General features: G+C 41.9%; 1 protein-coding gene across 4 annotated transcripts in view; it reads left to right on the top strand.

Annotated features, from left to right (window-relative positions):
• The window catches only part of SORCS3 (sortilin related VPS10 domain containing receptor 3), a 580,244-nt gene that overhangs the window by 479,994 nt on the left and 77,235 nt on the right, over positions 1–23,015 (top strand). For all 4 annotated transcript variants that reach the window (XM_032880553.1, XM_032880561.1, XM_032880570.1 and 1 more), the window contains 4 exons: positions 3,131–3,277; positions 4,814–4,916; positions 10,109–10,185; positions 13,264–13,355. In XM_032880553.1, the coding sequence (XP_032736444.1) occupies positions 3,131–3,277; positions 4,814–4,916; positions 10,109–10,185; positions 13,264–13,355 (419 nt within the window). The remainder of the gene's footprint in view (positions 1–3,130; positions 3,278–4,813; positions 4,917–10,108; positions 10,186–13,263; positions 13,356–23,015) is intronic.

Genomic DNA, 23,015 nt, shown 5'->3' with positions numbered 1-23,015 from the left:
AGTTGTTTCTAAAGTGGTATTCTCATTTTGTATTCCCACCAAAGATGTATGAGAGTTATGGTTGCTTCACATCTTCACCATCACTTGGTGTTATCAGGTGTGTGTGTGTGTGTGTGTGTGTGTGTGTGTGTAGCCACTGTGAGAGGAGCCTAGTTGTGCCTTAGTGTGGATTTAATTTGAATTTCCTAACGACTACGTGGATCTCACTAGGATGGGTAAAATTAGATTCTCTGAATCATCCTTAGTGTTCTGGTTTCTTTACCCATCTTAGCGATGTTCCCTTGCTTTCTCTATCCCTGTCCTTGCTCCACACCCTTGCTTTATCATGAATTTGAGTGACCCATCCTTGGCCAGATGGACAGCTGCATACAGACTCCAAAAGGACATCTTTCCGAGACTCACCTTCATTGGTCCCTCACCACCGGTTCCACTCTAGGGACAGCCCAAGGGAGACTGTGGTAATTGCTTTTCTCAGCAGAGCTCTGGTTTCTTTGTCCTAAGGGCTCAGGAAGGTGAGCAACAGATGCCCATGCCACCTGGACTCAGTGCTCTGCCAAGAGGCTGCTTTCAGCCTCCCTTCATACCTCAAATTGATTCCAGACAGAAAGTGGGCCATGTAGACCTATACTTGTGGGTGCCATCCCAAGCTGGTGCCCTTCTCTTGGAGCTGTGGGGCCGGCAGCTGAAAGCCATGCTTCTGATTTCAAACAACAGTAGGAGGAAACACAATCAGAGTTTATCAGATGCCTAGTACCTTCTTGGGTGGAAGAGTTAAAATGGGTGTCTCATTCTCTAATAGCTTCATATCGTATGCAGTGAGGCTCAGGAGTGTTTCATGATACTTTTGCATTAGAGACATACATGTGCTTCCATGTGCACACATGCATGGCTACCTGGGTATGGGTACTAGGTTGAAGCATACCTAATGTGCATTTTGTACTGGGGTTGCAGTCAAGAACTGTGAAAGCTGTTGGCCTGGGGCACACAGAAGCAAAGTGCCCTCTAAACTTCCAGCCTGTGTAAACACGATATGGAGCCAAGAAGCAATATGGGTTTTGAGCAAACCCCAATACGAATCGGAAGTGTTCTGGTTCTCTTGGACTGGAGGGAGATGGCCGTGGCTCATATGCAACTTCAGGAGAAAGGCCTTCAGAGCTGCAGAAGGCTTCCCTGGACATCTCTTCTTCCTGTGTCTTTTCAGACCCCATTCTCCAGATTTTGCTCTTAGAATGTGTAGGGAATGCAAAAAATGCCCATCCGTTTGCCAAAGACACACATCTGGAAGAACACAAGAGACAGCTGAATGGCTAGTAATTCACGCCGAGAGGCATCCAGCTAGGAGGCAGTGGATGGGGGGGTGACAGGAGCCCCACAGGAGCAGGCTGAGAAGTCTGAGTTTTACTTGTGTATATTTTCTCCTGGGAGAGAGACACCAAGGCCCTGGGTATGTTTTGGAGGGGACCATTTGAGTCAGCGGAGAGAGTTCTCTAGAAACATTATCTGGTGGTCCAGCAGAAAATGTACCAGCTGTGTCTAAAGAAAATACCAAAAGGCCTGCATCAGACAGACAGTTTGAAAGAAATACAGATTCCATTCTCTGTGAGGAATAACCGGTAGTCAGGTTTAAGAGAAATGCTTCTGTGGTTGGTTTTAAAGACAGAGGTGATGAGAGAGCCTCAGAGTCCCTAGATTACCATAGAAGATTCCAGTCTTCCTGAAATGGCACTGATTTTAAGCAGCCAGGGTAGGGAGGGGTTTTCTGGGAAAGGACAGAACTCTGACACCAGTGCCCCCCACCTTGGCTTCTGTCCTTGCCCACCCTCTGTTCAAGTTAGGAATCTAATCAATTCCTTAGTTGGCCCTTTGTCAAATTCCCCTGGTGGTGTCCTTCCCAGATAAATTCTGTTCTCCGCTTGACATTCTTTGTCTATTTTTTGCTTGTTTGTTGTTTGTTTTTATCTGGGTTGCCATTCTTTTTCAAGGGCAGTCAGGTTACTTAAAAAAAAAAAAAAAGCGAAAACAAAAACAAACTTCTCATTTCACCAACTAAATTATGTCATTAAAAAACAGTAAAAGAGCTCACTTCCGTGAAATTCTTTCCCACTGGTATTCTGTCAGTTAACCACGATCCTCAAAGAATGGGGAATAAACGCACTTAAAATTCTGAGTTATCTATTTCCAGAAAACCTCTCATTCAATTTCAGGTTTATGTACATTTAAGTGATTTGACTTGCCTTTTGGCTTTGGAACATGCTGGGATTGTACAGGAAGTTAGGGAATCTTTCTTTGATGTAGTGCTGTCATTCACAGTATCTGTTCTTACTGCCCAAAATGTAGACATGGAAGGAATCAAAGTTTGATTTGAATCTGTACTTACTCTAGAACTTTTCTGAATCATAAATTTCTTTTAATTCTCTAGCTTCTTGTTTTGTGGTGATGATCTTCTCCTTCTAAACATCAAGGGTAGGCAAATTCAATAGATAGGAACTCTGGGAAGAGGGCTCTACATCATCTCGTGCAGCTATGGTTAGCCAGCTGAGGAAAAAGGAAAGGCTGGGTTGATTCTGTCTGTTTCAAAGTGACCATTGGCTGAGACACAAAGATGACATGGAAGTTATGCAGGATCCCCCAGAGAGCCAGTGGCACAGCCAAAGATGGATGCCAGGTCACCAAGCTGGGTTATCTGCCTGAAAACATCTGCCTCACTACTAATCAAGAGGTGAAACTTCCAGATTTAAGGATCAGAACTTTATGCTTCCAAAATCTACCTACAAGCTCCTCCTGAGCAGAAGCACATTGCTCCCCAGAAAGGGGTAACTCCTTCGGTTGTTATAAACCAATGCCACCTCAGAGGGAATGTTAATAGTTAATTAAGGATAAGATCCTATGAACAGAATGTGGAAACACATAAAGTGGGAAAAAGCAGATGGGTAAAAGGGCAGTGGGACATCTGGGTCGGGGCAGGCGGTAGAGGGTGCAGAGATGAACTTAAACTTCTCTCAAAGACCACATGGTATATGGTATGTCTCACCATGTTCCTTTTCTCTTCTTTTGTACCCCCAACACCCTGTCCCAGCACTTATCAGCATTTGGCCCAACATGCTTCTCCATCTCTTGCCCTTTTTCCTAGGTAGCAGGTATCAAAGGGATATTCTTGGCAAACAAGAAGGTGGAAGACCAGGTGAAGACATACATCACTTACAACAAGGGCAGAGACTGGCGCCTACTTCAAGCCCCAGATGTGGACCTGCATGGAAGTCCAGTACACTGCCTGCTGGTCAGTCACCCAGTCTCACATGAAGTCCACAGGGCAAGCTGGTCACCTGGGGATGTCCCATCAGGGGCTTTTTTTCCATCAAGGGGTCTTAGGAACTTGGCTGGTGCTGGGCAGGGATTTCCCACAAGTCCCAGGGCTATGATCTCCAGGCTCAGACTGCCATACCACTTGGATGGAAAGTTCAGTTGAAACTCACAGGCTTGTACTTAGAATACACTATGTTCTCTAATTCTTAGTAAGGTAAAGACATGTTTAAGAAACAGTGCCTGAGTTCCAGGGTTCTAGACAGAGCTCAGGAGTAGAAACACACCTGCTAACTGATACTGATACGAAATAATTTGATGAGTGTATGACAGATGTCAAGGTAAGCAGAAGTTGCCTTGCAAGCCCAGGAGAGATCAGGCTGGGGTGTCCCCATGGGACAGTGGTTAATCCGTCAGCATTCTCAGGGTGCCCAGTATGTGGAATATTAGGGTAGGCACTCTGGAGGACATAATAAATAAGTAATTTCCTCTGCCCTCATGTGTGGCAGCTCTAAGGTGGGGAGGGAAGACAGATCATTAACAGTGAAATTCATGACCCTCAGTGCTGTCTTAGAGCGGACCTATGTGAGAAACTCTTCCAAGGCCCCAGAAATGGTTACATTTCTCCTGAGCAAAAAATTTGCCTTTTGCCATTGTTAAAAAGGTTTATTAACAACTTACCATACTGTAGACATTATGTTAAAAACTGGGATTATGGGGACAGATAAGGCCTTTCCTTTCCTTTTTTTTTTTCCTGTAGATTTTAATCTAACCCCCTCTTTTCTGCTGGTGTTCCAAGAAGATCAGAGACAAATGCACACCCACCTCCAGGAGCTGGTCACAGTGTGGATTTCCTTTTTTCCTAGACCTTACCCATGGCTTCATCTTATTTTCTTCGCCTAATTTTCTCCTTTCCCCAATATCATCATTCTCTTGTTTTTATTTATTATATAGGATACATCTCTATAAATCCCTCATCCTTTTTAAGAACACCCAAATAAGGATAAATAACAAAATACATTTCTGTTAGTTTTAGACAATGTCTTCAAACATTCTAGGTAAAATTCAAGTAACATTATAAACGGGAATCAGATAATAAAGGAGAAAGAGAAGCAATCTGGTTGAAGAACAGTGTAGGGGGCCTGGAGACTGTTCACTTAGCTTCCCCTCTGCATCCCTCCCAGTGGCCGCCTATAGCTCTAAAGAGCTGGATGTCATGGTCAAGATCAGAAACAAGGGAAGGTCAGCATCATTCTGTGGGAAAGAATGGTCAGGGAGGCTTCATGAGGCTGACTATGGACTGGACCTTGATGGATGGGGCAGAGATGAAGGGAGGGGAGGCCTACAGTTGTGATGGGGGCAGCTTCTGACATGAGCATACCCGCTGCCTCAGGCAGAAATGTCTCCTGCCCAAATTTTAATGGGCAGCTCTTTCTGGAAGCCTCATCTCTGGTGGGGCAGGGGTGTGGGTCAGAAGTTTGCTGGAATGAAGCTGTTTTCTTCTCCGTTTCAGCCCTTCTGCTCCTTACACCTGCACTTGCAGATCTCTGAAAATCCATATTCCTCAGGAAGAATCTCTAGCAAGGAGACAGCCCCAGGACTCGTGGTGGCTACAGGTAAGAAAGACATTCCCTGTGCTTCTTCCTCCCTGATGCCTTCTGGAATACATTTATCACTTCTTTGGACTCATTTGGCCATTTTGGTGACAGTGATGAGCACTCTCCCCAGGAAATAGGCAGAGTCATGGAACCCCAGGGCCAGTCTCGTGACCCAGGAAAAGAGCTCAAGACACTTGTAACTTCTAGGTTACCCGCAACGCACACAGTCACAGAGCTGTCCCCTGTGCTTATTTAGCAAGAGGCCAGAGTTCCTCTCCAACTAAACTGACTGATCAGAAAGCTTGTTTTTCATAGGGAATTTTCACTTTAAGACACCTTTGGTATATGAACTTGCCAGCTCACCAAATATAATTGGGGTAGTTTTCTCTTTACACAGAGGATTCTTTGCAAAGGCTTTCACCCCAGAGCTGTTTTTAATCAGGAGGTCTCTGGTGCATGTAAAGGTTTGTTTACACATGGTTAACCACTTGGCTGAGAGCCTGGGGGAAAGGGCAGAAGAAACCTAAGGTTGCATTGTTGGAACCACTGTCCACTGAACATCAATCAGAAATGAAGATAAAGCAACTCTGAAATGAAAATGAAGGTGTCCGGGGAATGTGCTCTGATTAGCCTGTGTCTGATTTCCATGCACCTTTCAGGAATATGTTGGTGGCATAAAGCAAGGGGGGCTTCTCATCTCCGAAGTCAGAGCTCTGGTGTTAGGCTTTTCTCTAATGAAAGCAGATAAATTCACATTGACTCCCTGAGATGGTACATTCTGTCTTGTCTCGTCAACCTGAAATTCTGGCTCCTAGAGTCACCGCTCTCTTAAACACGACTTCCTTCCCTGTGCCCCCAGCGGCAGGAACTTTGAAATGCCATTGGGGACTGACCACGTGGATGAGATTTGCAGTGAGTGTAGTCCTTGAGCATTCTAGGTCCTTCTGTCAACCCCGTAGGGATTGAATCCCCATATTGAACACCACTGGCTTCAGGACAGGCTTCAGCCCCAGTTAGTGAGAGATGAGGGCAGGTTCTGTTGCTGTTCTGGCTTGGGGAGTGATCCCCACACTCCTTAATTGAGTCGGACCTCCCAACTTGAGGGTTGGACACCCTGGCTTGGAGTAGAAGCAACATAGAAAACAGTAATCCAAAAAAAAAGAAAAAAGAAAAAAGAAAGAAAACAGTAATCAATAATGAAAGTTAATATTATTTAGTATGCCAACTGTATAGCCAGGCATTGTCCTGTGTGACTTAACCACTCTGAACTTCAGTGTTTTCAGTGGCAAAGTGTGGTTGACAGTATTGACATAACAGAATTGAAGGGTTAAATGAAGAACTGCATTTAGGGTACTCGGACAGTGCCTGGGACATGTCGAATGCTCAGTACACATTAGCTCTTATCATCAGTAATATTACAGAAATTTAACCCTGATCTTCTCGTAAAAATCAGAGATAGGAGAGTATGTCCGCAAGATCCGGAAGAGTGCTCAGAGCATAGTGAGGTGGGATTAGCTGTAGATTTTACCTGAGACTATCATGCGCCCTTAAATTAGTCAAATGTTAAGTCTTTATAAATGAACAAACATGGATACGTTAAATAAGCATTTGTTTTTGAAAGTTTTTGTCCGTGGACACCCGACCCTTGACCAATGCGGGGTTTCAGAGTGCCAATCCTCCTGTAGTCAAAAATCCACGTATAATATTTGAGTCCCTGAAACTTTACTAATAACCTGCTGTTGACCAGAAGCCTTACCAATAATATAAAGTCAATTAACACATATTTTATATGTTATATGTATTGTATACTATATTCTTACAATAAATTAGACTAGAGGAAAGAAAGTGTTATTAAGAAAATCATGAGAAAGAGAAAATCCATTTACAGCACTATACTGTATTTACTGGAAAAAAAAATCACAAGTGGACCCACAAAGTTCAAATTCATGTTGTTCAAGGGTCAACTGTATATCAGAATTTACCAATGCCTTTTACTCTGCGCTTTGTAACTCTTAGAACTTTGTGTGGCTCCTTGCCATACAAATGTTGCTGGGGCATTGGGAGGGGTGTAACACAGCTGAAGCGATCCTGATGAAAAGCCAGCCCTAGATCGCTGGCACATGCCTCCTCATGCCTGGCTTCTCCTTACCCTGCTCACCAGCTCTCCCTGAGAGGTGGTTCGCTCGCGGGAAAATAATTATGAAGTCAGGCAAGGATGTCTTCAGTGGCTGGCATGGAGCCTGTCTCTCCAGGGGCCTCTCACACATCCAGTCATTTCACCTGCTTCTGGGCGTCCGTGACCCTGGGCTCCCTCCCTTCTGCTCCCACCTCCCGCTGCTCCCACCTCTTGCCCTTTGCTCTGAGGTGTGGTCTCAGGGGAGCTGCGTGGAGGCCAGGATTCATCTCTAACTCCTGCTGAGGCGGTCTCAGAAGGCAGATGGAATTCCGGTCCGGAGAGCCGGACAGTTGCTTTTAGCCAACAGGTGCACGAGGGTTCTAAATATTCTTACCACTGTGCTTTGAAGCTAGGCATCAAGACCCCCCATTTTCACAGTGCCTTACAGCGTGCGAAGCTTTCTCTGTGCCTCAACTACACAACAGCTCTACGACGCCGAGAAGGTGATGACTCTTCTCAGTCTACAGATGAGGAACTGGGGGATGAAGAGGAAGAGGTGTTGGGCCCACACCAGTCCTCACTCGGACTCCAGTTCTCTTCTGTCCCGGCAGCCCTGATCCTGAGTCCCTTCAAGCGCCTGCCGCACGCTACCCCTGGCTCCCTACCGGGCTTCCCAGAAACTGAAGCTCCTCGGAGGCACATTCCTCCCTCCAGGGCATTGTGCACTGTCTGCTTCCTCTTTCCTCGAGCCCTTAATCCCCTGAATGGGTGTCTGGGCTGGTGAGAAAAACATCTCTTACTCCAGAATTCTCTCCCTCTCTTTATGCTTTTATTTTTGACCTCCTCCCCGCCCATATGCGTTTAACTAAGGAGCAGAGAAGGATAGCCCTGAGATGAAATGGGAGATTTTACAAGTTGTTTAAAGCTGCCATAAAGGACAGTGGAACCTCCAGGATTTACGAGCTAAGCCATTGGTGAGAGAAGCTCTGTGTTCCTCCCTGTGTGTCTCCTTCCTCTCTCTCTTTGCACCACTTAAGTGGGGAACAGCTGACCAGAGGCCACTTTGGGGAGCCTCCTGGTTTCACTTTAGCCAGTGAGGCATGTTCTTCAAGTCTTCCTTCTCTGACACCAGAACCCAAATTATTCCTATCCGAGATTCCCCATGGGGCCACTTAAGGACTAAGAGCCAAGTGTCCTGCATACATCTTTTCTGTTCCTCCCTCTGGGAACAAACGTTCTGGTTTCTGTGGTCAGCAGCATTTCTTTCAGGGCTCCTTTCAACTGACAGAAGATATTTCCAAAAAGAGACTTCGCTGTGAGCCTTAGATTCTCATTACCACAAAACCTCCAAAATCAGTCTGGTGGAACTTTGAAAGGGGCTTAGGGAGTTGACAGATCAGCTCCTGCAGAGGCTACAGGGTAATGAGACAGGCCCTAAGAAGCCATGACGGGGACAGCAGATTCCAGCTCAAGAGTGACTCTGCCCCTGCCTCCGTCTCTTGCTCTCTATCGTGTCGGTAGACATTACTGATTGATCACCATGCTCTGTTCTTTTGAAACCAAATCTGGCTTCAGAATCCTTCTTAGCAGGCAGCCATCACCAAACGATGGGAGTTGACATTCTCTGCCCCATCCCTCTTTTCTTTCTTCATCTGTGCCTTCCAGAAACTGTTCTGGAGAGTTGAATTCCAGATTCCAGACAGATCTCCACAGAGCTGCTCACTGTGCCTCTCCCGGCTCCTCTCGTACCTACTGCCTGAGCTGTGAGCCCCGGGGTTATTTTTGGAAGCCTGAGTGTCAAAACAAGTTGGCTAGCTGTGTGCACCCTGGTGCTGATGGGAGCTTGACAAGCTGTAGCGTGGCTTTAATTTCTCATTTTGAAGCATTAAATGTCAGGAGCTCAATTAACATTTTCATTATTGCATTTTTATTGTGCTCTTATTTAGGCTACAGATGTGTAGGAGCTAACATTCCCTTCATGCTATTTTTAAAGAAAAAAAGTATCAGCCAAAATGATAAATTCTTACATCTTTAGGGTACTTTCCTTGTTCTTGATACCTCCCCAAATGCTCATCAACATCGGAACATGATGTAATCATTTGTTGATTCATTCATCCATTCCACAATTATTTATTGAGCAAATGACTACTACATTTGGGGCACTGTTCTGGAGTGCCCATGGGGTATCATTGGGCAATGTAGGTAGACTAGAAAATCTTGATCACTAACTTTTTTTAATGAACATAATCACAAGGTAATTTTGTGCAAGGGGAAGAAAAAGAATAGGAAAGATAGAATGAAGGGGTGATACGATGGAGGCAGTTAAGATCGGCACAAACCAGGTGCCACCTTCTCCTGTCATCCTTGATGGTCATGATCTGCTGACTGTGGTCATTTTATTCTGGGCACCCTGTAAACTTGGTTACATAGTCTATAATATTGGGTCATATAACTGCCTGGTACTCAAGAGACAAGTGGACATGTTTAAGTTGAATAGAACTCACATGTATACACATGGACCCACACACAGGCACACACACAGGCACACACACCAGTTTTCCTTAGGTTACAGTTATATATGAGGAGGAAAGTTGACCTTCGGCCCACCTGCTCCATGCATGTTTACTGTTCCACTCTTTGCCACCTTCAGGGAGCGCCTATCACGATCAATTTTAAGAGACTGTTGGTAACAGCATGAATTGTTCAAGAGATCCAAGCTCATTAATATTGAGTCTTTGAGTCTTAACCATTTAAAAATGCATTCCTGTCATATTATTTACTTTGGTTCCCATATTGTTTTTTTCTTCTTGCTGGGTTTTTGATATGGCACCAAAAAAGCACTACACACATCAACTTTATTTTTATTTATTTTAAAGGAATTCTTAACAATTAATTAATCATTGTTTTTAGTAGTTTCTACACCCAACGGGGAGCTCAAACTCATGACCCCAAGATCAAGAGTCACATCTTTTCTGACTGCGCCAGCCAGGCAGCCCCACATCAACCTTAAACATAACTTGGAAAACCTTAACTCTCTGCCGCCTTCCCCCCAAGTCCCAAATCAGCGATTACAAACGATCTGCTTATGTTTCAGGCAACATTGGCCCGGAGCTCTCATATACTGATATTGGTGTGTTCATCTCTTCTGATGGGGGCAACACATGGAGACAGGTAACTGGGAGAACTGGGGCAGGGATGAGGCATTTAGGGCAAGTTCTGCCAACATCTCTTTTTTCCTATAAATTCTCAGGCTCAGTATGACTGTGGTTGCAAAAAAACATGGAAGAAGCCATTCAGTTTGGTCCATTTTTGCTGACAGATGGGCAGTGGGGTAAAATGAAAGCATTGGGCAAGGAACAGGAAGAACTGGAATTTTTTCATTTTTTCCATTCTTTCATTCAGTGTAAGTATGGGACAGCCATTGGATGCTAAGTACTCTGCTGGTTTCTGGGGATACAACTGATGAAATGATTCCTATCCCTAATGTACTATGGATCTGGGTAGATGGGTCCCTTTACCTTGCTGGATCTGTTTCTTTATCTACAAGATGAACGAATTGGAATATTAAAAACACAAAGCTGTGGAAGTCTCTGGTGGGTTAAGTATTATATAGGCCCAACCTAACGGAAGTATGAAACAAATTAACAGATACATATCTACATGAAAAATTAATTCAATTTTACACACATTTATAGCACACTGTCCAATAGAACTTCCTGCAAGGAAGGAAGGAAATGTTCTGTGTCTATGCCATCCCATGTGGCTATTGAACACTTGAAATGGGGCTAGTGTGACAGAGGAACTGAATTTTTTATTTTATTTTAATCAATTTAAATTTAAATAGTCTCATGTGGCAACTGTATTAAACAACACAGATTTATACAGTGTCAGCCAGGTGTCAAGTATAAACCTGAGGAGGCAATTGAATATTTTGGAGTCCCTTTCTTCTAGGAGTTCAAAATTAAGTAGAGAAAACAGCTTCATAAATAACTAACTATAGTTTAGAATGATTTTTTTAAGACAGAGAGTGCCCATGAGCAGGGGGGACAGGCAGAGGCAGAGGGAGAGAATCTTAAGAATTTTAAGAGAGTCTTATGTGGGGCTTGATCTCATGACCCTGAGATCATGACCTGAGACCGAATCGAGAGCTGGATGCTTAACTGACTAAGCCACCCAGGTGCCCCTGATATTTTAGTGGCATTTTTAGCCTGCAGGGAAAAGGGAGGAATTGATTCTACTTGAGGAAACTGGGGAAGACTTCACAAGAAGAGTTGACTTTTCACTAAGTCTGAAAGGTGAGAAGGTTTTCACCTGAGGAAGATGAAGGAGGAGCACTGAACATCTTGATGCATGTGCGACCACCATCTACTATCTAGTTGGACAAGTTCCAATTTTGGATCTCTTAGTGAAGCTGTCATCACCATCACCAGCATCACCATCATCACCCCCATTGCTACCACTGTCGCCACTACCACTATCAGAAGAAACAATTACCAAGCCCACCAGATGCAACCAGCTATTTTAAGTACTATAAGGCATACAACAAAGAATAGTTAAGGTTCCTACCCATGGGCCATAATTAGGTAGATGAGGAGCAGACACATCATTCAGAACATATCTTCAGAATATAAGATAATCTCTTAAGTGTCAAATGAGGATGGAAACTGGAACATCAACTCTTCTGGTACAGAAACTCCCAACAACAAGCCATTGTCTCTCCAGCTCAAGAAATAGCTCACCTGGCCGAGTGGCCACTGCAACATTCGTTCCTTGTGTTGCCACTACTTTGGTTTTCTTTTTCTTTTTCCAGTTAGTTAGGGATTCCAGTTTCCCCTCCAGTTTTGCACAGGACAATTGTTAGCAGTGGCCAGATGATCGAGAGGAAAGTGAAAAGTGAATGGTGTCCCTGTCTTCCCCATGCTGAGACTCTTATACTCCTCATCCAGAGACTTCAATCCAGCATCTCCATTATGTGTCTTATCACAGAGCCCACATTTGAGCTTTGGAGAGAAAACGCTGGCATTATAGGTTCAGAGTCCCTGTTCCTATTTGATATATAAATGAATCACCCTGAGGTCCTTTTTGCATTAAGACTACCATTAATGTGGACATTTTTATTTCCTTAAAAGGCAAATATGAGAAAGGAAACCAGTGAGAGGTTAGGCCTGAGAATCCATTTACTTTTTCTCTATGATGTTCCTGGGGGCATATGTACAGGAGACTCCATTCCTCCTAATCTCTCTCTTTTAAATAGACCTCCTTACCTTTTCTACTATGGTTCACTTAACCCACCATCCCAACCTCTCCATCCAGGCTGTAGGAAACACCTATAGTAGTTAAGAGCCAGAGGAATTGTCCAATTCCAGTTTCCTCTAGAAATCTAAAGAAGGAGGTTGGTTTTCTGCTGCAGAAATGTTTTTTCCTGTTTCAGGTTGGAGATATGATAGTTATATATAATAGAAGCATCGATACATGTGGGATTACATCTGGAGTTCTCATTGCTCAGAGCCTAGCATCATAGTAGGTGCTTAGGAAATACCTCTGGTTAGATGGATGGATGGATCACTGAATGTGTGAATGAATGAGTAGATGGATGAATAAGTAAGGGACAAAGAGATGAATCGAGAGTGAATAACTCTAGGTTCCTTGAAGCACTGTGTTGCAATGTACATTCAGAGTAAAGATCCTCAAGGGTCAAACTTAGGCCTTCATCCACCTTGCATGGAAACCTAGGAGGTGGTGGCTCAGTGTAAGAATTTGGTCGTAATGTATACATTAGTGTCTACAGAAATTATCTTTACATTCCTAGACAGTTTATGAACAACACTGTAAGACACAGACCATTTATAAATTAGCAAAAATCTGCTTAGATGAGAAAGAAGAAAGAGCTGAGTAGTAACTTACTTGGATGCAAAGATGGGGAAACATTTTTGAAGTCATATTTTCTTTTGTGTTATCTAGCTGCACATCTTGTTATCTCAACCCTTTGTAGCACACTGGTTCATAGTACTAGTAGAGGGAGCCCTGGAAATGTGATTTGAGTGGACTTGGGAGAATTATTTGTTCTCTCCAAAGCCCATGTCTTCATCTCATAAGTGGGGATGATAGTACTTGCCAAACTACCTGATAGGGTTGTTGAAAAGCTCAGAACCTAGATGAAACAATGTGAAAGATTTTGTAAACTGTCAAGCACTATGCAAATGTAAGGTGTTGCTATGATTGTTGTTGTTGTTGTTGTTGTTGTTCCAGATCTTTGATGAAGAGTACAATGTCTGGTTCCTAGACTGGGGTGGCGCCCTCGTGGCCATGAAACACACACCTCTACCAGTCAGACATTTGTGGTAAGGACAGCTCCCTACCCTATTAATGAGCAATTTTTTAGTGGAAAGTGTTGGAACAAGTTTTTCTGCATGACTTTGCACCCGTTTACCCATTTCCTCTTTCATTAAATCATCCATCTTTCCATTTAATATATATTCCATCATCTAACTCTTAGGTGTGATAGGCCAGCAGATAATTTAGATGGGAAGTATAATGATTAGAACAGGTAGTAGGAATGGGGACTCAGATAAGCAGAAGAGACCAGGAATAAACTGTGAGTTCAAACAGCTGAAATTAGGAATCCAAAATACAGGAAATGAAAATTGCTGCAAGAAGAATGTTAGGTTCATATAGCAGACACAAAATTCAGTTCTAGGTAAGTTGTGTTTGCAGTGTCTGTGAATGTTCAAGCAGAGATGATAATTTCTCAGGTATATTCATCTGAATGTCAGGACAGAGGTCTGGGCTGACACTCCAGATTTGGAGTCATTAGCCATTAGATTGTAGGTAAAGCCATGGCAGTGGGTTCAATGCCTCAGAAGAGTGGGTACAACAAGGAGAAACCAGTGGGACACAGTTGAGTATCAGCACAGAAGACAGAAAATAAATTATGGAACAGACCAAGAAGAAGTAGACAAAACAATAAAAACACAGGAGAAATGTTTTCATGGCTGCTGAAGAAAGGGATGATCAATAGCCACAAATTCTATAATCAGACCAAATTAGTTATGGAATGAAAAACAATCTAGGATTAAGCAATATAGCGGAGTAAAGGAGGTCATTAGTGATCTGTGTCAGAGTAGATTCAAAAGAGAAGTGGGATTGAAAGGTAGATTACAATAGATTTATGAATGATGAATGAATGAATGATAAGCAATGGAGTAAAGTGGGAACACTGTAGATAACTTTCAATAAAGTTGATTATGGAATGAGGTTGAGTGTGTATATGTAAGACCTTCCAGTGAGGACAAAGATCTGTGAGAATATATTTTGATGGTGATGATGAGAAAGATCTGTGAGAATATGTGATGATGATGATGTTGATGATGATGATGATGATGATGATGATGATTCTGTTGTGTTTTTTTTGGCTTTTGGCAGGGGATGAATGAGTACAATGTGTGTTTATACGCTGAAGGGGAAGAATTTCAGGCTTTAGATGCAGCAAAGTAAATATTTGAGAGTGAATATTTGACAGTAAGGGTATGCCAGCTAGAGTGCAGTTGTTGGGATGAACCATGAGCTGGAGGATGGACTCTGGCTTAACTCCCAGATCCTTGATTTTGGGAGACTAACACTTTTAAAGTCAGAGGTTTACTGGGAAGCATCAGATTGTAATCAGGAAAAGACATAGGACTTCCAGGTGCCAAATTCAAGCTTCAGTCACCTTGGCAAGGACTCAAGAGGGTTTCTCTCAATTATTAAGTTAAACCATATCATCTTGCCATTTCTGTTCGTCAAAAATGGATAATATGTCAGTTTCTTAGAGCTCAAGCTAACATAAATCCCATTGGTTTTTATCTATCACTCTGTCTTCAGAGAGATAATGAGGTTAAATTTTTTTTAAAAAGTGTATGGAGCCATTTGAAGGGAAAGTGCTCTATCAACTCAAGAACAAGCATATACAAGTTCTCACTGTTATTCTTTACCATCCTTTTACTACTGATTATATACTTTTTGGGTAGACTCAGAAGTGTGTAATTACTTAATACTAATGATAGTCAGGAGTTTTTGAGGAATTATATTCCAGGCACCATTCTAAGCCCTTTACATGAATTATCTCAGTTAGTTCTTTAACAACCCAACAACCTTATGTGTGTGGGTGCTCTTTTTAATCACATATTTATAATGGCATTGAAATGCAGACATAATAAATTCTTCGCTCAAGGATACACAGCTAGTACCTGGCAGCACTAAGTTGGATCTCTGTTATAGATGTTCTTCTGTTTTAAATGAATTTTCCAGATACTTTAATGAGTACTCAGAGGCTTATCACATGGACCCAGCTCTCTGGGAGGCCATAGTTAAGATAAGGAGCTTAGGTAGTCCACATATCACCAGAAATCCAAGCAATGCCTGCTAAAGTATGCTGGCCGTATGTATTGCTGGGATCTTAGCAGAGCATGGAGTCCTGCCTAGTGTGTAAGGGGGTCTTCAGGTAGCTGCTGACATGAGAGTTAGTTCTTGAAAAAGGCTGCCAGGAGTCAGAGGGCTGATGAAAGGCAAGCCAAGGGGAGAGAAACTGTGACCAAAACCTGGGATTCAGGAAAAGCAGGGAGTGTTCAGAAAATATAGTTGATTGGAATCAAAGGTGGGAGTAAATTACGGTGCATGGGACTCAGAAGAACTTAAATGCCGGGTTGAGCCTGTAGGTAATTCCTTCTTCTGCAAAGACCTGCCTCCTTGTGGAGGGAAGAGCCTCTCTATTGAGGACTGAATAGCACTTGTACTCTCAGACAGGATTACTTGACTCTTAAAACAAGTTCAGTTGTTTGTTTTTTAACCAAGAAAGGCAACATTTTTTAGCCCTTATCATGACGTTCTAAGAACTTCTGTTGATGTCTCAGTAAGAAAATTGGTAAATGCCCTGAGGACAGATAGAGCTGAGCAGAATTCTTCCACTTAAGTCTCAAGAGAAGGGTGTGGCAACCCCAGCTCACACTTGACCATCACCCTCCTGCTCTTTCTCCCTCATTATGGTAGGAACCTAGTACTTACTTAGTGATTGATTTCTAGAGTCTTTTGCACAAATGTTTCCTTGTTCTAAGGAAAAGAGGAATTTGGTAGTGTTATTTCCTTCTGGGGTTAGGAGAAGCGAGTATATCTGGCATGGAACAAAGGGACTAGAGAGTTTTGGTTTTGGTTCATGTTCCATCCTTACACCTGACCATTCAGTCTGTTCTGTAGTAGTTTCTCACCCAAGACCTGATCACTTCCAAAAGGAGCATTTGTCTGGGAATTTCTGGAGGGTAACCATCCAAGCTGGGAGAATTGTTTAATATCCTCTCAAGGATATCTAAGTAGGATAAAATCGTGCCTCTCTAAGTCAGGAGTACAAAGCCTTGCTCCATGAAATCTTTTTTGTTGGTAGAAGATGTTGGTAAAGCTCAGAAAAAATAGCTACATTCCCATTCAACTTCCTCTTACGATAATGTTAACACCTCCCTTCCTGTGTTTGCCAACTCCAACTTACAAAGTATTAAACGTGATTTTTCACACTAAGCTTTTGAGATAGAATTTTTTCCATTTAACGGATGTCGACACTGCCATTTGTCATAAATGCTACAAATGTTCCCTTGAACTTAACCACCACCCGTGATTTCTGCTTACTTGCCTACCTGTGAATGCCATTCTCTGAAATAATCTCTGCAATGGTTAAAGCCAGCTCTCAAAGCTGTGTGTTAGAACACAAATAACCCATTCAAAAATTCTGCTTTGCACTTCTCTTTCAAAGGCTAAGTAAGTGTTTTGGAAGGACTTGACCATACCATTATCACCAGTGTTCCTTATGAAATTCTGGACTGATTTTTTTCTTATGCATATAAATTGCAAGCTTGTGAAACTCAAGCAGATTCTTCATCACCAGTGGCTTCTAATTAAGTCACAACCTTCAAGGTAAACAGCTCATTTTAAGTGAGAGAAAAGTTATCAGTTCATTGTTATTTTCTGGGTAGGCCTCAAACTGACATTATATTTAACACAGATGTGTATATATATTTGCATAGAAAAAAAAACCCCACACCAGCCTACCCACTCTTACACAAGGGTATAGTGGTTCTCGAATTTAAATAACAGCTACATTGCCTTTCAAGGAAAAGAGGAGTCATAATTGAAAAGCTGAGGAAATGTTAGCTAGACTAATAAGGCATGCTGTTTCCCATAAATTGAAATGATAGGTAGCTAGATACACATGAAGACAAAACAGCATACAAATGAGCCCATCTATTTGTGACCATGTACATTTGGATGCATAGAGATTAGAACCTAAGTGCTGTTTCAGGTAAGCCCTCCATCCAGTGTTATCTTTAGACCATGAATGCATTAGGGTGGAATGAATAATGGAGCCCTGTGGAATGTAGTGCTCTAATGAAGACTCACAATAGACAGAGCTACTAATTGGCAGGTAGACCGGGGTCCTACCGCTTACTTAGCCTTGACGAGCTGTCAGTGTCTCCTTTCAGTAAGATGTTCTTGGAAACAGGAAATGAAATATCACCTGGCCCTTTGTGTTCCTTTGGTTTTCTATAAATGGTGGTGAGCACTGGTGTCTTGTCCAGAGGCACATTCTCATGCAAACAGTAGTCCTAGCCAATACATGCCTCTGAAAAGGGAGAGTGCATGTGCTGTTGTGAAGAACTTCCAGGTCTCTAAAAAGAACTTCCAGGTCTCTGATCAAATAAGATGGAGTGATGCAACTAACCAAAGGGAGGAATACTGATTCCCAGGGACCACTATAACTCTATTTCTGTGCTAGAGACTTCTGGGAGGACTTAGTTATTCTTGGAGGATTCTGTTCCTTTTAGTGGATTTGATGTCAATGTCATAAAGTCATAGATGCTGGAATAAGAAAGGGTCTTAGAGAATGTGTAGTTTGGCTTCACACCTAGCATAGCAGATAACTTCTGTGACACCCAGAGGATCACCCTCCTTCACCACAATGGCGCAGGGCTGAACAACTCGCATATACCCAAGACAGAGTTCCCATCTCGTATCATGGCTGTAGCTGTTAGAAAGATTGTTTTTTATGCTGAGCAATAGTGAATCTACTTATAATTAATGTCCATTAGTATCTGTTCTGCTACCCAGAGCTATGCTGAGTAAGTCTGATCCAGCATTCCACATGACTTTTAGAGCTGGAAGGGACCTCAAGAGATCTCTTTGTCTAATCTTCTGAGTTTTGGAAAATGATCAGATATGCAACTCAAGACAGATTTTATGCATTTATGCATTCATTCCTAACACACTGAGCATAAATTATCTATCCAGCATCAGCTTAAGGGCTGGGTTGTAAAAGTGAACAAGACAAAAAACTTGGAAGCTTAAATTCTTGTGCACAAATATTTGTTCTCTTTAGAACAGTTGTGAGAATGGAAATATTTTCTCCTTTATTTTATCTGTATTTTTCATTAATATCTTTATACATCCAATGACTGATTTCTTTCACAGACATTTCCCCTTTTCAGTTGTTAAAAAATAGTATTTTTATATGTGTAACTACATCTTTCTTACTAAAAAGAATTAAAAGGCAATGGTAATTAATTCAGCTCTGTTCTTCCTTTCCCTAAGCTCTCTTCAATTCATATAACCCATTTCTAGAACAACCTGTTTTTTACCTTTAATCACATTGTTTGTCAGTTTCTCTACAATGATTGTAACTAAACATAGTATTTAGGATTTAGTAGAAGGATAATTTCTTCTATTATGCATGCTATCTATCTGTGAACACATACTAGATTCACAGTGGCTTGATTACCTCTCACAATAGTGTCATTTTTAGAAAAATAACTTAATGATTGACGGTGACCCCAGTTGTTTTCAGCCTGAACTTATCATTAGTTACTCATTTCTCTTCTCTGGATGTGGGGCTTTTTTTTCTTTCTAGTTAAACATTCTGCTTTAAGTTGGTCCTACCTTATGAGCAACTTCCAAATCTATGTTCCCAACTTTGATTACTTCCCAGAAATTTGGTTCCCTCCATCTAAAGTTCTCCTTGACAGTGTGTCACAACATGGAAGTCCAAAAAGCATCTAAACCTTGAAGTGGACCAAATAAAAACAAGCAAAAAGCTTTGCTTCTCCTGTTCTTCCCATTTCTCCATCTCAGCTGCTTAACCATAAAAATCTATGTTGTCCATGATTTCTTACTTTTGCTCAAACAAAACCTGTGTACATTTTATTATCAAATCCTATTGACTTCACTTATAAAAATATCCTTTCCATCTCTTTCTTTTTAGACTACTGTAACCTTTACCCAGACCCCTTTCTCACATGGTCTCTTACAATTTTTACTCTCCCCCAGTTCATCTCCTTGTATTCACTTTGAATCTTGAGAATCTATTCCCCATAAAGAAATGAAAATTGTGTTTTAAAGTTTAAATCAAAATATACCTCTTTCATTTCAGCTGGAAACAAGGTCCTTCATACTCTGCCCAGCCTAATTTTCGGACTCCATTTCTTTCTACTAATCTACTTTCCCACTGATCTACAGCCACTGACCGTCTTTCTGCCCTTTCCACACAGCAGCTTCCTTTCACACTACATCTTCCCTCTGGAATGGCTCTCACCTGGGTCTTTGCATAGTTTGTTCCTTATTATCCTTCAGATCTCAGTTTATTTATTTATTTATTAGAAGATTTTATTTATTTGAGAGAGAGCATGTGAGTGAGAGAGCAGAAGTAGGGGAGCAGCAGAGGGAAAGGGAGTAGCAGACTCCCTGCTGAGCAGGGAGCCTGATGTGGGACTCAGCTGAAGGACCCTGGGATCATGACCTGAGCCAAAGGCAGATACTTAACTGACTGAGCTACCCAGGCACCCCCTGATCTCAGTTTAAATGTCACGTCTTAAAAGACGACTCTCCTGAATTTTCAATACAAAGTTGTCACTCTCTATCACTCTCTATCACATCACTCTGTTTTAATTGTCTTCATGACGCGTATTTACAACTCATATTTTCTACATCTCATATTTTTTAAATAAGTATTTTCTTCTTTTTAAAGATTTTGTTTATTTTTCAGAGAGAGAGAGAGAGCACAAAGCAGAGTGAGCAGCAGGCAGAGAGAGAATTAGACTCCCAGCTGAGCAAGGAGCCCAATGTAGGACTCAATCCCAGGCCCTAGGATCATGACCTGAGCCCAAGGCCGATGCTTAACCAACTGAGCCACCCAGCCTTCCCACAACTCATATTTTTTAATCCATTTGTCTGAATGTTATTTGTCTCCTCAAGTTAGAATGTAAGTTCCACTTGAGCTAGAGCCTGCCCTTTCCTGTTCACCACTAGATCCTTTGAACAGAGGCCACTGCCAGACCAGGCACATAGGCATCAACAAATATTTGACAAAGGAAACTTATTTTATTTTGATTTTATAGTCTTGTCTTGCCACTATTCAGAGATCCATTGGAACTTTACATTTGTCTCTCTGAGTAGTGGCAAACCAATTTCACTTTCACCTATGGACTTAATAAAGAATTCCCAGTTCCTTTGTCTCTGCCCTCAAGGAGCTACTGCACTGAGATGAGGAAAAAAGGTGCATCCCTTGGGGATACCATTCACTATAGTTACTTCAGAGCATTAAAGAAAACTTCTAGCAATCAGAGAAGTCTAGCTCTCACAAATGGCAGGCCGTGCAGACCCAAGTTTCTGATACCTAAGAGATTAAATTTTCTCATGTCATACTTTGTGGAGTTTGTTTAGAGAGTTTTATTTTGCTTTGTTTTTAATAATTAACTCACAATATTCAAGAGTCTCAGATCCCTGTCCCCATGGTCTTTAGTCAGGGAGAACTCCCAGGGATTGGTTCTTGGACACAGCCAGGATGGGATGGTGGGAAAAGTTTCCTTTCTTTAGAAGGTACATGGGAAGTCAATCATGCCGATGATACTGTCTCTTCATTGAGCCATAAAACTAGATCCAGTGCAGGATCCTGAGCCAGCTCAGGAACTTGGTCCAGCTCCCAATGTGGCACCCGCTGTATCATCAGAGACAAAGCTGGCCCACTCCATCCGTGGTGTTGGAGCTCACCCCTCAGCAAGAATATTCAAGAGTTAGAAATTACTGATCTCATAAAATCACCTGTATGGCACAGTCCTGAGCTTCCAAGTGGTTCGTTGACCATAAGTGAAAACCATGGGATCCATTCCTCGCCCTGGCTCTGTAGGGCTGTCTCCTTGCTTATGCCTCTAAGCATGGGTTATAATAGACATTGGGCTTCGGTTACTGTGTACGCTAGCTTTCCCACCTGGGTTTTGGCATTTCTTAGTTTTTCTTCTCATCTCATTCTTCTATCTAACCCATGCTGCTTCTCCTTCCATATGAATTCAGTTCATACAACAGACCTTATCTTCCACTTTTTCTTTCTAATTTGGCCTTGGCTTTTCCTTGGCACCTCCATCTCAGAGCTGGAAGGCTGTGATGGTGGCTCCTTGTCTACTCTGTGGTATTTTGTCTTCTCATTGTACAAAGTAACAATGACTATCTTCTGCCTCATTCTCAGTGGCAGTGGCATGAAGGCTTCTCCTTCCCTGGGATGCTCCTAGTACCCACTGCTGTTTACTCTGAGAAGAAAGGACAGAGGCCTTCAACTCACTTTGGCTTCTTCCTATCAATACAGTAGTGTATCCTAAGTGACCCACACAGAAAACTAAACAAATGATTTCTTATCTCCTAGGCTTCTCTCGTAGTTAACTATTTAGTGGCCACAGCATACTAAAAAACAAAAAACAAAAAACAAAACAAAAAAAAACCCCTATGATTATTTTAGGAACCAAGCAGATCCATGGCAAGAAAGGTAAAGTCCATTCCCAGTCATGCTTTTGTTTTCCCTTTTATGATAAGAAACTCATTTTTAAGAAAAACCATTCAGATCTGCCCAACATTCTCTGTGTCAGCTTGATGGTTATGTAAGCTTCAGCCTATAAAAAAAAAATCTGAAATGACCAAATTCTTTAAGAAGTTAAGACAGTATTGTTAACTGTCATCATGTTGTACATTAGATACCTGGAATTGGTTCCTCTTGCATAACAGAAACTTTGAACCCTTTGACTAACGTGTCTTTATTTCTCCTTCCTGCCCCCACCCTGCCACCCCTGTTTGATCAAACCAGCTTGATTGTGGTGATCTTTTCACAACATATACATATATCAAAATATTAAGTTGTACACTGTAAATGCATACAATTTTTACATGTCAAAAATAAGTCAATAAAATTACTTTAAAAAAGTTAAGACAGACACCGATAGTTTGTGAACTCATAAAACCTTAATGTCAGACTGTCTGCTTTCCTTTTTTGGTGAATATAGACTTAGGTATGCCACAAATTAAAAAAAATAACATATTAAGAAAGTATAAGATAGAAAGAGAAAGCATGCTTAAAAAAAATGGATGGATTGGAAGAGTGTGGTAAATCATTCTTTCTTTTATTTATTCATTTAACATTTATATAGTGCCAAGGAGGTTCCCATTTTTCTGCTAGGTACTAGGAATGCAAAAATAAATAGTATGACCTTTGACCTCAACTCAAAGTTTACTGGAAAAATCAGACATTTATTTATTAAATATCAGGTAAGAAACATTATAATAAAGACGTATGGGTGGTTTTAAGGAGTCATTCGAAAAAGCAGACATATATGACCAGTGAACTCTCAAGATTATACTTTCGAATGGGTGGATTTAAAGTCCATTAAGAAGTCATCATTCACCATTATTAAGGGGAGAAGCCTACAGAGTTCCTACAGTTGAACTCAGAGAATCCTGAGTTACGGAGTCAGGGAAGAATGAAGATTTAATTTAGCCAAGAAGGATCGCAGGGACTGAAGCAAGTAAAGCTGCCTTGGGGAAGAAGGAGGGTCAGGTACTTGATAATATCAACAAAGGGAAAAAAGCCAGCACTCAAAATTGCCCCAGTCTCCTCCACTAGTAACACTTCCCTTTAAAGAATTTCAGGGGTTATAACCACAGAGGGCTGG

Source organism: Lontra canadensis, unplaced genomic scaffold (assembly GCF_010015895.1).
Source record: "Lontra canadensis isolate GAN:19392208 unplaced genomic scaffold, GSC_riverotter_1.0 scaffold3, whole genome shotgun sequence".
In the NCBI taxonomy this organism is placed as follows: Eukaryota; Metazoa; Chordata; class Mammalia; order Carnivora; family Mustelidae; genus Lontra; species Lontra canadensis.
Note: the sequence above shows the minus strand (reverse complement) of the source record. Positions and strands in the feature narration are given on the sequence as shown.